The 13643-nt window shown below is 41.7% G+C and overlaps 2 protein-coding genes across 3 annotated transcripts; one reads left to right on the top strand and one right to left on the bottom strand.

Moving 5' to 3' along the window:
* Positions 1 to 4775: 4775 nt before the first annotated feature.
* On the top strand, positions 4776 to 7898 carry LOC109896035 (dynein light chain 1, cytoplasmic). 2 transcript variants are annotated; one of them, XM_020490227.2, is made up of 3 exons: positions 4776 to 4907; positions 5697 to 5835; positions 7546 to 7898. In XM_020490227.2, the coding sequence occupies exons 2-3, from the start codon at positions 5704 to 5706 to the stop codon at positions 7681 to 7683; spliced, it is 270 nt and encodes an 89-aa protein (XP_020345816.1). In that variant the 5' UTR covers positions 4776 to 4907; positions 5697 to 5703; the 3' UTR covers positions 7684 to 7898. The 2 variants fall into 2 exon arrangements, with proteins under 2 accessions (XP_020345816.1, XP_031685758.1); XM_031829898.1 differs by lacking the exon at positions 4776 to 4907 and adding an exon at positions 5031 to 5052.
* An 811-nt stretch (positions 7899 to 8709) lies between these two features.
* On the bottom strand, positions 8710 to 13171 carry LOC109896034 (60S ribosomal protein L6). Its single transcript, XM_020490226.2, has 7 exons — positions 13157 to 13171; positions 12161 to 12307; positions 11836 to 11934; positions 11408 to 11551; positions 10453 to 10501; positions 10031 to 10215; positions 8710 to 9425 (listed from the first exon to the last, which is right to left on the bottom strand). The coding sequence occupies exons 2-7, from the start codon at positions 12305 to 12307 to the stop codon at positions 9273 to 9275; spliced, it is 777 nt and encodes a 258-aa protein (XP_020345815.1). The 5' UTR covers positions 13157 to 13171; the 3' UTR covers positions 8710 to 9272.
* Positions 13172 to 13643: the final 472 nt, after the last annotated feature.

The following is a 13643-nucleotide window of genomic DNA, read 5'->3' as shown; positions in this document are numbered from 1 at the left end:
GAATCCCACTGTACCTTCTCCGCTATGCAATCTGGTTTCCGAGCTGGTCATGGGTGCACCTCAGCCACGCTCAAGGTCCTAAACGGTATCATAACCGCCATCAATAAAAGACAATACCCTGCAGCCATATTCATCGACCTGGCCAAGGCTTTCTACTCTGTCAATCACCACATTCTTATCGGCAGACTCCATAGCCTTGGTTTCTCAAATGACTGCCTTGCCTGGTTCACCAACTACTTCTCAGAGTTCAGTGTGTAAAATCGGATGTCCTGTTCTCTGGACGTCTGGCAGTCTCTATGGATAGTGCCACAGGGTTCAATTCGCGTACCGAATCTTTTCTCTGTATATATCAATGATGTCGCTCTTGCTGCTGGTGATTCTTTGATCCACCTCTACACAGAAGACACCATTCTGTATACTTTCTGGCCCTTCTTTGGACACTGTGTTAACTAACCTCCAGACGTGCTTCAATGCCATACACCATACATCTCCTTCCACGTGCTCTATCGTGCATAAATGTATTTTGTACCCCTACACCAAACGCGATCACGACACACAGGTTAAAATATCAAAACAAACTCTGGTAAAATAACAACTCAATGTTTATATCCCAGGACAAATTAGCTACCAACAGCAAGCTAGCTAAATAGGACAAATTAGCTAGCAAGCTAACTAGCTAAATTGCCATACATGTTTAATGCTTTTCGACCTGTCCCCAAATGAATGTAATTGGTTTAGAGTTTGTTTTTATATTTTAACCTGCGTGTTTGGTGTAGGGGGACAAATTACATTTATGCACGATAGCGCATGCGCGCAGCCGGTTTGGGTTCCGTGTTAGGTTTTATGGATATTTTGACACGTCAACCACAGATGGAACAACGAGTCAGATATTTCACCGGATTTATAAATGTGAAGCTTGCGGTTCCACTCACGACCAAATATGGTCATGAGGAAGGCTGGTGGCCAGCACAGGGAGTAAATGGAGCGAGGTAGATTTTGCCCGGCATTCTGCACATTTTCTCATTGATGAAACATTTGATTTCCACACAGTTTTCTGTTTTCAAAACTATAATTTGTAACGAACAGAGTGGACTGCGTTTAGTAGACTTGGCCAAAGTTTCAAAAAAGTGCGTTGTTTAGGAGCGCAGGGGCGAATTGAGTTATTGCACACGCGCACTTCACAAAGTAGGCGTTCCTTACGGAAATATCAATAGGATCTCACTGGAATGTGCTTGGCTCTACCAACTTTGATTGACTTGGTTGCATCGGAAAGACAGGCTCTGGTTTATGTTGGGTTAGTTATAATGCTATTTTTGTCCACTATTATAGGGTTTTCCAAACTCGGTCCTGCCACCTGAAATTTCGGAAAGATTGCCCGCTATTTAGTTTTTCTAAAGACACAGAAAACGGAGGCAGTGGGAGAACCTATTCAAGTAAGTAGGTTTATAAGCGCGGAAATCGAAATTGCCGCACGAGTATGCTTTTGCAGCACAGTCGATAGCGCGCCGGACCTCGGGCTCGAAGATCGAGGGTTCGAGACCTGCTCCCTGCTGTTTCATTACAATATTCTAACGATCTATTATTAGCTAGCTTTCTCCAAAAACTTGTGTTGAGGATAACTCAAAAGAGCTGCTAACGTAATGTTAGCTAACTTTATATACTGTATAGTTAGTTAGCTACGGGAGTTTAAATATCACCCGTTTGCTAACTTCATATGCGCTAGTTAGCTACAAACGCATCAAGATAGCTAACAGCCATGGAAGAGGGTGAAAGGATTAGCTAGCACTTCCAGTTGTCAAGAGAAGGGAGAGGAGGCTACCCTGGATAGGACCGGTACCTTTTGTGGGGGGACATAATGAAACTATTCTCCAGTTCCAGTCCCTAGCGAGAAACTGAGGACAGACATATTATTCAGGGCTGTCTAACTTGAGTATAATGCAGCCTGTTTAGCTTTCTGCTCTCGGATACAGTCGTCAAATCCTGTCTGCAGATGAAGAGGTCCCAATGAATGTTATAAGAGTAAGGGTACATCCTTGTATGCCAAAGATTGTGTACCTATGTTAGTAAATTGTGAACCAAAAATAGTTTAAAAGTCTCAATGTATAAACACTTCTGTTCCAGCACACACATCTGATTCAATGTATCAAACCTAATTAGTTAATAAAGTGTGCTATTGTTGGGCTGGAACAGAAGTCTACTCACCCACTAGATCAGAGGAAGGAGGTTGGCTGCCACTGGTATTGACATTTTTTTCTCACATTTAATTGTTTTAGTAATAGCTTACTTGTTACTAATATGTCTAACCTTTTACATAAGTTACTTGTACATTTTGAAATATGAAAATGAAATATGAAAATGTTGATTATTTGAAGTTAACAATTAAAACAAGTTTAAACATCTAACTTAACTATTATTCAAGATGACTAGTGTTGATGATAGATCACAATCCTACAATAAAGATGGGAAGGGAATCTGTCTCTAATTTGTCTGTATTCTCAAATGAACATGACTTGTTTTTCTTCACTCATAAGATCTCCACTTTAGTTTTATTTGATTGTCACAATTTTTTCCCAGGATATCAGCCATGTGAACCCATTTTGCAGTCCTTCAGTACCCCCAACTGCACACTTTTGTTGTAGCCCCTGACAAACATGCCTGATGATTAGTTGGCAAGTAGAATCCGGTGTCTCTGGGGCTACAATTGTGATAATGCCTAAGATATTTTAGGTCCCGAGGTAGGCCGTCATTGTAAAATAAGAATTTGTTCTTAACTGACTTGCTTAGTTAGTTAAATAAAAGACTATCACAATTTGTCTATGCTAAATGTGTTTAAATTGTAAAAATAAGGTGAAGGTGCTCCACTCAAACCACACAACAGAATAATTTAGATTAAACACGGCATATTACAACAATATTGTATAATTGAGGGTTGTCTCCTTTCATAATTAGAAAAGAACAAAGTAGTTTAAGTAGAAACTGATGCTGCTGCAGCATTAATCTTCACAGTGGTAATGCAGTTGATGTGGGTGTCTTTTATAGGTCAGCTGGTGAACCTACAGTAGTACATAAATGAAAAGCACCCCTGTTGTTAGAATATCACTTCTTCGGGTCATCTAGACAATCAGGGTTCTTAATTGTTGGGTTGCGTTTAATTCATTCGGGTGTTTTAGTGTAAAGATGACATTGTTGGGCTGGAACAACCAGTCAACACAGCAGGTTGTCTTATCACATTGAGGCCTTTGTCTAATGCTGTAATTATCATTGGGTTATTTTATGACTATATGACAATCACTGGAGTTTTTTGTTGTTGTGTGTGTGCAATAGTGACCTCCAGGCTTCTCTTCGTGGTCATTGCTGGAAGGGATCCAGTTTTTGTTAAATTAATGTCATATTTGACATTTCATAGCAGATTATGAGAATTTAGGCTGCAGGTTGAGAATTAGGTAAGGGTTAGCTAAAATTCAAAACTATTTTGGGACAATTTGACCAAAGCTGGATCCCTTTTAGCCAGTACCCAGGCCTTCTTCATAGGCCTGGATTACATGGTTGCGTTCAAGACAATGCCGTTTTTATTGGTCTGTTGTCAGTAGAGTAGGCCTAGGCTACCATCGTATAAAAAAAAAGTGTGCTGATTTCTCCAGTCAGTGTAGAATTGCATAACATGTTTAGCAAAGGCCACATTTTCCAGTGCAAAGGAAACGTTAACAACTATGCGCTTGTTAATAGCCTAAAGGGGATCACTATCCAATCTACTCAGCACAAATGCGATGATCGAGGCATGCAATCCTTTGTTATCAAGGTGCATTTTTAGCTTCCCCAAAATGTTAAACTCACGTGATACATGCTAATTGCTAGACTACAAGCTATCTAGCACATTTTTTATAACTTAGTGTTAACACCTGGTTATCATAACAGCTCAACTAAATTCGAAATCAGACCAGATCTGCCAGTGATCATAACAGATCGGTTACTGAGAGCTGTTTTTTATTTGACCTTTTATTTTGGGTTCAGGTCTTGAACCCAGATAGACCGTGTTGATGAATCAACCTAATTTTATGCACTGTTATCATACAGTTTGGGGAGCCACTCGGCTGTTGTCAGAATAATTAATGCGGTGTTCTAACATGGACGCCAGGAGGCGTCGTACGTCAACTGCAAGCCCTCTTTAGCCCGGTAAATTAGTAGGATCTCTCTGGTTTTGTGGCTTTGTTTTAGTATGCTGCAAAGCAGCCAGTTAGAAGCAGGTCAGGGCTAATAGGGATCCAGCTTTTGTAAATTTAACGTTTTTTATTTATTTAATCTTTATTTACCTAGGTAAGTCAGTTAAGATCAAATTCTTATTTACAATGACGGCCAACCCCGGACGACGCTGGGCCAATTGTGCGCATCCCTATTGGACTCCCAATCACGGCCGGTGATACAGCCTGGATTCGAACCACTGTCTGCAATGACGCCTCTATCACTGGGATGCAGTGCTTTAGACCGCTACGCGACTCGGGAGCCCAACGTCAGATATGACTTTTCGTAGCAGGCAGCAAGCTAATATCAAACACAGTACAGTGAAATATATTATATTTATAAATTACCCCTTCTGTCTGTGGTATAGTATGGTTTAGAAACTGATACGTTTATTGTTTACAACGGTTTCCACCGTAACCAACGACGCGTGGGAACCGTAAAGCATGATGGGTTGAAATAAAATGCAATGAGAAACACCAGCGAAAGCTGCGACAGATTAACCAATAACTACACCAAATGCGTAACGGCGTAGCCAATAGGAGATATGTGCGATCGGGTTCGGTCAGTTACACACCCACATTACTTTCTGTCAACCACTACTTAGCGGGAGTTGTAGCTGTGAAACCAAGCGTCCATACAGCGGAGACAACCGGCGTTGGATTAATTAGGTAAAAAATTAGCTTGGCTATTATGAGATGTCGATCGTTATCATTCGTTCATAGTGGAGGAGGTGGTATATTATAAATTTGCTATCTGAATTGATAAGTAGCGTTACAGTGGAAACCGTTATTTGCTTTTGAGTGGCATACAATGGTAATTGACGTTGATTCACCTGCAAGCTAGCTAACGTTTAGATTGTCAGACGGCTATCAATAACTTCCATTTTGACACCTAACCTTAGCTAATATCCTGACATTCTGACTTGATAGGGAAGTAAGTTAGCACCTAAAGAAAATGCTGTTTGTTCAATGTTAACGTTAGCTAATTTTAACTCTTGACTCATTTGGGGAAATGGTATTAGCCAGCTACTGTGTAACTTAGCTGTTTTGTCTGTAACAATCTTGATAACAAACGTTAACTAGCTAGCAAACTAGTTATTTATCAAAGCAAAGGTCACCCCCCGTTATTTGGAGAAAATAATTCTAGCTAGCAATTAACTTTAGAAGCGTATCCATAGAAACGGCGCAGTAGCGGTGATGGAAATTGTTATGCAACGTTGATAAAATAATAGTTCCCAGGGATGCCATGTGCCTGTTATGTAACTGTTATTTACATGGCAGCCGGCCAAGTGGTGCTTTGTGTGTTAAGCTCTGATCTTAAGATGCAGCTTTAGCTACTAGTGGATTAGTCTTAACACGCCAAGCGCTTTATAGAAGAAGTGAGTACCGTTAAATGCCGGGTGAGCCCATGTTGATCCTCCCATGCCATTAATACCGTGATGTGTTTTGGTTTCCTAGGGCAACCATGTCTGACAGAAAAGCAGTCATAAAAAATGCGGACATGTCGGAGGAGATGCAGCAGGATGCAGTGGAGTGCGCCACGCAGGCACTGGAGAAGTACAATATTGAGAAAGACATCGCTGCATACATCAAGAAGGTACCCAGATGACAGGTCAATGACTAACATGGTCTGTGGTCCATGGAAGTCACTGAACTTCACTAACAGTGTTGTGTGGAGACCAGGCTTTGTGGAATCTAGCCCATAATACATTGATTCGCCAAAGGTCAATTAAATGATTAAATGCCCACAGTCTACCTGTTTGGCCTCTGTAGTTGCATGCCTTTGTTTGCTGTCTATTTCAATAAATACTAGTCAAATACCACCACTGTTTCCTTGAGATTCAATGGGTGCATTTGCACTGAGTTGCTAGCTTATAGCAACAGCATGAGCAAACAGTTTACATTTATTGAAAAGGTGTGGATTTTTGCTAACAATCACAAAACTAGAGGACAAACTTAAGTACACGTGGCCAGTTACGCTTTTAAGTATTGACCTTGAGCGAATCGACAGTGGGAGCTAGATTCCACAAAGTCTGGGTGAAGTTACTTAAACTTTCTTCACTGGCGAGTTTAGTCCGCTAGGTCTGTGGCTGAATAACTCTGCCTATTCCCCATGCAGAACAGTCCTTGTGACTCTTGCCAAAAGTTACACTCGGGGCTGCAGGGGATTGATTTGATGTTGCGATATGTTTGATGCTCAAAGGAACTGTATAATTGTGTACACAGGTAAAGAGATGTTTTGGTATGAAATTGAGTTTAAATAGTCAGACCTTCATACTAAATGTTAGCTGCCTGACAAGTTACTTGTTTACTATAAATCAAGGGAAAACTATATGAAATTATTTACTAGGTACAGTTACAGCTCCCGAGTGGCGTAGCGGTCTAAGGCACTGCATCTCAGTGGAAGAGGCGTCACTTGAGTTCCTTGGTGTCCACATCACCGACAAACTAACATGGTCCAAGCACACCGAAAACCGTTGTGAATAAGATATGACAAAGATTTGGCATGGGTCCTAAGATACTCAAAAGGTTTTACAGCTGCACCATCGAGCATTCTGACGGGTTGTATGGCAACTGCAAGGCACTACAGAGGGTAGTGCGTACAGCCCAGTACATCACTGGGGCCAAGCTTCCTGCCATCCAGGGCCTCTATACTAGGCGGTGTCAGAGGAAGGTCCTAAAAATTGTCAGACTCCAGCCACCCTAGTCATAGACTGTTCTTTGCTGTGGTACCGGTGCACCAAGTCTAAGTCCAAAAGATCTCTTAACAGCTTCTACCCCCAAGCCATAAGACTCCTGAACATGCTGCTGCTATGCTCTGTTTATCTATGCATAGTCACTTTAACTCTGCCTACATGTACATATTACCTTGACTAACCGGTGCCCCCTGTATATAGCCTTGCTATTGTTATTTTACTGCTGCTCTTTAATTATTTGTATTTTTTTTACTAAACACTTATTTTCTTAACTGCATTGTTAAGGGCTTGTAAGGTCTACACCCACACTACATCTGCATGTGAGAAATAACATTTGATTTGATGGATGCCAGGTTGCAGTTGTAAATGAGAACTTGTCCTCAACTAGGTGAAAAAATAAATAATATTATCTTGGCAAATTAAAAATGATCTCTAACAGGTATTGTAAACAAAAATTTGATGCACCTTATGTGGAAAATTTCTGGGATCCTTTATTTCAGCTAATGAAACATGGGAACAACACTAATTTTGTTCAGTAGCTCACTTAATAATGGTTTCGTCAATGCATGCTGCGTCTGATTCATCACTGCATTCCTCTCTGCCCCTCCCAGGAGTTTGACAAGAAGTACAACCCCACCTGGCATTGCATTGTAGGGAGGAACTTTGGCAGCTATGTGACCCATGAGACCAAGCATTTCATCTACTTCTACTTGGGCCAGGTGGCCATCCTGCTTTTCAAATCTGGCTAAGCGGCCCCAGCCCCTTCAACACCAACTGAACATTAAATACTGACTCGACAGAAAGGCTATCACGCTGGTCAATGGGGACTGCCTTTTTCTGTGCTGCTTTGTTTAAGAAAAAAAAATACATGGCCATGTGAGATTAAACTTGTATTTATTTTTGTTTTCTACTACAGTAGATTTGATGTCACCAATTTTTATTAAAGCGATATTGTTTGGCTCTATCTTTTGGAGTACTTTATTTTAGCTACTTATGTTCACTCCTTTTATTTGTGCTATGACGCTAGCTTGTCACGAGGTGGATTGTCCAAGTTGATAGAATGACAGCACTGTGTAAGAGGCCATTTTATTTATGATAACCAGACACTACATGCGGTGGGTGACAATTCTCACTTTACTATAAAGATAAATGTCAAAGATCACATGGGGTAAAGGGCTTTTATCCCAAATAATCCATAAAATCGTGTTCATACATCTGCCACCAGGGCTCTAAAGGCAACGCGTACAATCTCCCAGATTTAAAAATAAATTTTGCGCTGTACGGTTTCCGAGTACAGCAATTGTGCGGATTAGATGGCTACAGCAGTGAGAATGGATCAATTATTTAACCTTTAACTAGGCTAGTCAACACATTATTATTCACAATGACGTCTAAGAACAGTGAGTTGACTGCTTTGTTCAGGGGCAGAACGACAGATTTTTTTTTTTACCTGTCAGCTCGGGGTTTCGTTCGCGCAACCTTTCGGTTACTTCTAGTCGAACCAGGGATGATATTTGACCCATACCGACGCAACATGCATCTTCCTATAGCAGTCTAACTTGGGCCAAACCATAGAATGGGATTTATAGGATCCCTGGTCCAGGCCTAAAAAAACATTCAGACCGTCAGGGTACTCGCGCACCATTTTGTTAACACGCAATCTGATGCCACAATGTATTTAGCTGAAATTGGATAGGTTTGGTGGGCTAACATCACCGGCAACTCAATATATCCATTTGGGGCGAAGAATGACACCGCTTGCATGTAGTATCAGGACCGATTTAGGAAGTTTATTTAGAATCCTAATACTCTTTTGTACAGTAATTCGAACAAACATTTATCGAGGGCATGTGTTAATTTAATTTAGAGCAGCCAGCGACTGGTAGTATCCAGACCTAAGAAACAAGGTCCGTAACTCGTATGGCCCAAGTTAAACTATACAAAGGCAAGATGGAAAGAGTTATGGTTTTGCATGTACCTGTTCCAGCATCCTTGTATGGGAGGTTAATGTAGTCAGTTTAAACATGAATACTTTAATGTCAATTGACAAAGCTCTTCAATCTATACCAGTGAAGACATTCTATTGTAGGGGTGAATGAAAGCCAACTGGAAACTGATTTGGTAGACAATAGACTTCAATGGCAGCAACCAAACACCTGACGCTCCCTGAATGCCATGGCCTGCCACATCCCCATTGAGTTTTGAATTACAAGGGTGCTGCTGGGAGTCTAACAGGACACCAAAAGATTGTATTGATGGGCTATTGATTGAAAATGTCAACTTCAACACATACAGCCAGAAGGTGGGATAGGACTGGTGGTACTCTTTATTACAACATTTAGAAAACCAGTTTGTGAGGGAAGACACCGTTGGAGAGGCAGAAAGAGGAGCGCAGGTAGCCCTTCAGCTGGGGAACCTTCTTAATGAGGGGTAGCAGCTGAGAGTCTACAGTCTTCTGGTCCTCCTTCCTCTGCTCTGTCAACTGGTACTTCTGTAGCAGGGGGAAGAGATTGTAAGACAACTTTAGCTTCTGGCCTACCAATTAAAAGCATTTCCTATTTACAACCTAGTTTAGCCACAACCAAAGAGGAAAGTAGTTATCTACCATTTATTGAACAAAAGACCCCCACCCAAGTGAAAGATTAGAGCTGAATAAACTGACTATTCTTCAAATAACGAGGGATTTGGATTTATACACATATTGCTCATCTAGTGCAGGGTTCGCAGGCCAAAACCAGCTGGCTAGGAAATCTGTTCAAGTATTCCCACTAATACATTTTAAAAAGGAAATGTGATTGTGTCTAAATGTAATCAAGGTATAAAATTGTTATTTTAAAATGCAATCTCTTTGTGGTCAATTTGCAGTGTACCAGTTATTATAATTATTTTACTGCCCGTCGACCATCCCCTCTGACAAATCGGCCCACAGCTGAATCTAGCTGCCTACCCCGATTTATTATGCGCACACTGCCTGTACGCTACCAGTCCAATGACAACCTTCAATAGTTACCCCTAACCTCTACTCTCTCCCAATAGTTTGAATCCCAGAAAGTGTGCATGTGTGTATAGGTTGTGTAAATCTAATGTGGGGTTTACCTCTTTCTCTGTGTCAAAAATCTCTCCCTCCTGGTGACGGGGTCTCCTCAGCCTCTTCTTCTTGAAGTAGGCGTCTGACAGAGTCTTGGGGATCTTCATGCCAGAGATGTCAACCTTGGTTGCAGTGGCGATGACAAACTTTTGGTGTGCCCTGCGCAGGGGGACACGGTTCAGGGCCAGGGGACCTAAAAGTTGGAGTGCAAGTTGAGGATTGAGTTACAACTGAAATAGCAAGAAGAGCATATTTTCAAAACATCAGATCAAGGTAGGTATGGATACCTGATGAGGTACTGCAGCTGCACAGACATGAATGTGAAATAAAATCTCACTGGACATTCTGAAAATAACTTTATGCAACACTTGTTTTGCCAATCCACCGTGATGAATAAGAATATTTCAAAGAAAGCACTGGGTGTTCTTACCAGTTACAAGCAGGAGACCACTGGAGAGCTGCTTCAGGAACACAACACGCTGAGAGGAGAGAGAAGAGACAGTCACTGGATTGCAAAGGACAACATCTACCACATGTACATGCTACAGTAGATCACCAGCCCTGATCCTGAAACAGGGCATACAGGCTTAGTTCCAGCCTAGCGCAAACCCACCAGATTCTTACTGGTAAAATCAAGTGCCACAGCTGAAACCATCAAACTTGTGGCTTAGAATAAAGAGCATTAACAAAACTATCCACAAAAATAGTACAACAAAAATTGTACTAGGCCACTGCCAATTTAAATGTATAGGGAAACGCATTACATAAATCTTTAACAAATCTGTTCAGATGTTCATCAACTTGAGTTTAATGGAAATGTTCCACTTTACACATTTATGTGCTCCCAATACAATGCTGCGAGTGTCCTCTGGCAATTGAGCCGCACTTAAAAGCTGACACCATAGCAGCAGGACCTGCTGGGTGAATTCAGTGTGTGGGCGCAGTCCTGTGTGTGGGAACTACTGTAGTATGCCAGCAGTATGCCTGTGTGAGGCTTGTATGTGTGCGTGTTTCTATGTGTGGGCAAAAGGTGAACTGATTTGTCAGTGCGGGTGTATCAGGCAGCTTATCACATGTAGGGCACAAAAGGGCAGCAGAGCAACAAGGGGCTTAAATTCATATGCACAGCACACAATCTGCAATATTATTGTTTGCAAAATAATTATACAGTGAGTAAGCTTCAGTGTGTGAAAGCAACAGATATTTATGAGTAAGAGCATTGTCATGAGTTTGGCCATGAGGGTTCTCACCTTCCTGCACTGGCATCCAGTTAGCAGGACAAGGACAGTTTAAGGTGGTGGGGCTGGAGTGGGGTTACGGTATGATCCAACTCAATGACACATGAATGTGTGTGCATGCATGAGTATTAATGCATGCGATCTAACCTTTCCGCGGTGGCGTCCAGTGAGCAGTACAAGCACGGTTCCTGGGGTGATGGTGGCACGCAGGTTCCTCTTATGCTGGCTGAAGGGCTTCTTACCATGGTTCTTCAGTTTACGGGCCACATCCTCTGTGGGGTAGTAACGGGGCTGGGGGGCAAACGAGTCAAGGGATATTACACAACGTCACAAGTGTAGAATTAAGCAACGCCACATCTTGCTACCAGACCCAACTGTATGCAGTATATGGAACCGATGAAAAGTAAAAATCAGCCTTTTATGTATACGACAGACCAAATCCGTCTCAAACCGGAATCTTCATCTGCTGAATGTGGTAGTGAGCTACAAAATCCAGCAATGGTTACAACGACCCAAGAGAAACTTGATGCCAACCACAATATAGGAAACCATGTTTGAGTGAGCTAAAGACTCACCATTTTGCGCATCTTTACAACACGAGTGCCTCCATTCTTGTCACCGCCAACAGTCTTGGTGATGGTGGATGGGGTCTTGACCTTCAGCTTCTTCTCAATCTAAAACAAGCACCGACAGCACATGTTGAGGCTTTCCGTACACTACACAAATTACTTGACATTAACCAACATCTAGTTTTTAATAAACCCTTAACCTGTTAGTATTTATTAGGGATCCCCATTAGCTGCTGCCTTACTCTTCCTGGGGTCCAAACAAGTTTAACAGGTTCAATCTAGAGAACCAAAGTGACCGCTTCCCCCAGTCGGTGTGCCTCCCCTCTCTTACCTTGGTCTCAGTGGTCTTGGTCTTTCTCTTGTACATGGCCCTGCGGGCATACATGGCGGAGCGAGAGTAGCGACCGATGCCCCTGGCCAGGACAGGGTTCCGGCTGCAGTGAGCCTTCTTGGCCACCTTCTTGTCTCCCTCTGCCATCTGGGGAGACGGGGAACAGAATGGGTTAAACCCATGGATAGTTCTTCAATAGAAATATTGCTCTAATATAGATTTATAAGATTGTAGTAATTCCATGGTCGAACATTCATTACTAGTGGATCATGAATGACTGATGCTGGTTAGTTAGCTACTTTCAATATGGTGCTGAAAAAGAACGTGACAGCTAGCCTGATGTTAGCACACCAAACCTATCCGCTAAGAACATTGTGGCTTCAGATAGTCAAGAACGAGTAACCAAAATACTTGGCTGTAAACTATGGTCAAATTATAGAGCAAAATCAGCAGGCCCCATCAATGGATGATTGCCTGCCACTACCAACACTGGCATGCCATGAACATTTCTGCAACTTGGTAACATAACAGCACAAGTGTGCAAGTAAAAACTGACATTTCAACAGACAAGTTAATTAGGCATTTCACAGAATTGACAAAACACCTTAAAATGACTGGAGAAAGTGTACACGCAAGCATGAGCATATACCGGCATGACAAGTCGTAGCTAACGTTACGTTAGCTATACCATTCACCTTAAGCTAGAAACCAAGCAAAATGTGAGGGCCAGTGAATAGAAATTAAACATGCGCCAAATCTGAAATCTGCTCAGTTACAACGCGTTGAGATATGTAGCAGGCTGTGGGCCTACGCTTACGAAACATAACGCTATTTATTTACAAATCACACACACACAAAACAACCATATTCAAACATAAATACTCTTAAGGACATAATCAATAGCCCCGTATAAATTGGATGCGGTTATTTGGTGCATTTTGTATGGATGAACACGGATTTTATTTATGCAGTAGTGTGGTGAGAAGCCATTCTTACCTTTGCTATGAAAAAAAGACCGACATCCGGGGAAGTTACGTATATAACCACGTTGCATTTGACGTTGACGTAAACGCAAACAAATCTTGGCCCTTGTAGTCCTTTGAGACACAACTCATTTATCAATAAAACAAAACAATTTATAGTCAATAAACATTGTAAATTAAATCTATGAATGCTGTATTTGTCTGGTAAGTGGAGTAATGTTCATATTTGTAATTTATGGACAAATCTACATTATTTCCAGCAATCATCATCAAGTAATGATGAGCTGTCTATGAAAATATTTGCATTTACAGTCTCATAGAACCAGTTTCTAGGACCAAGATTACGGTGGCGTTCCAGGTCACCTTCATTGCAGACACACTGCACAGAGCAGCACATTGCTATATCGATGTGGATCCTGAGATACATTACATGACCAAAAGTATGTGGACACTTGCTCGTCAAAATCTCAATCCAAAGTCATGGGCATTTGCTTTTGCTT

Source organism: Oncorhynchus kisutch, linkage group LG8 (genome assembly GCF_002021735.2).
Source record: "Oncorhynchus kisutch isolate 150728-3 linkage group LG8, Okis_V2, whole genome shotgun sequence".
Lineage (NCBI taxonomy): Eukaryota > Metazoa > Chordata > Actinopteri > Salmoniformes > Salmonidae > Oncorhynchus > Oncorhynchus kisutch.
The sequence above is the reverse complement of the archived record's forward strand: the minus strand, read 5'-3'. Positions and strand labels throughout refer to the sequence as shown.

Excerpts from the sequence above, each read along its gene's own strand:
- LOC109896034 (XM_020490226.2), bottom strand. The coding sequence starts at position 12,307 with ATGGCAGAGGGAGACAAGAAGGTGGCCAAGAAGGCTCACTGCAGCCGG. Across the intron at positions 11,552-11,835 it reads TTGTAAAGATGCGCAAAATG|CCCCGTTACTACCCCACAGA; the intron begins GTGAGTCTTTAG and ends TTTGCCCCCCAG. Across the intron at positions 10,216-10,452 it reads TGGTCTCCTGCTTGTAACTG|GTCCCCTGGCCCTGAACCGT; the intron begins GTAAGAACACCC and ends TCCAACTTTTAG.
- LOC109896035 (XM_020490227.2), top strand. The coding sequence starts at position 5,704 with ATGTCTGACAGAAAAGCAGTCATAAAAAATGCGGACATGTCGGAGGAG. Across the intron at positions 5,836-7,545 it reads TCGCTGCATACATCAAGAAG|GAGTTTGACAAGAAGTACAA; the intron begins GTACCCAGATGA and ends TGCCCCTCCCAG.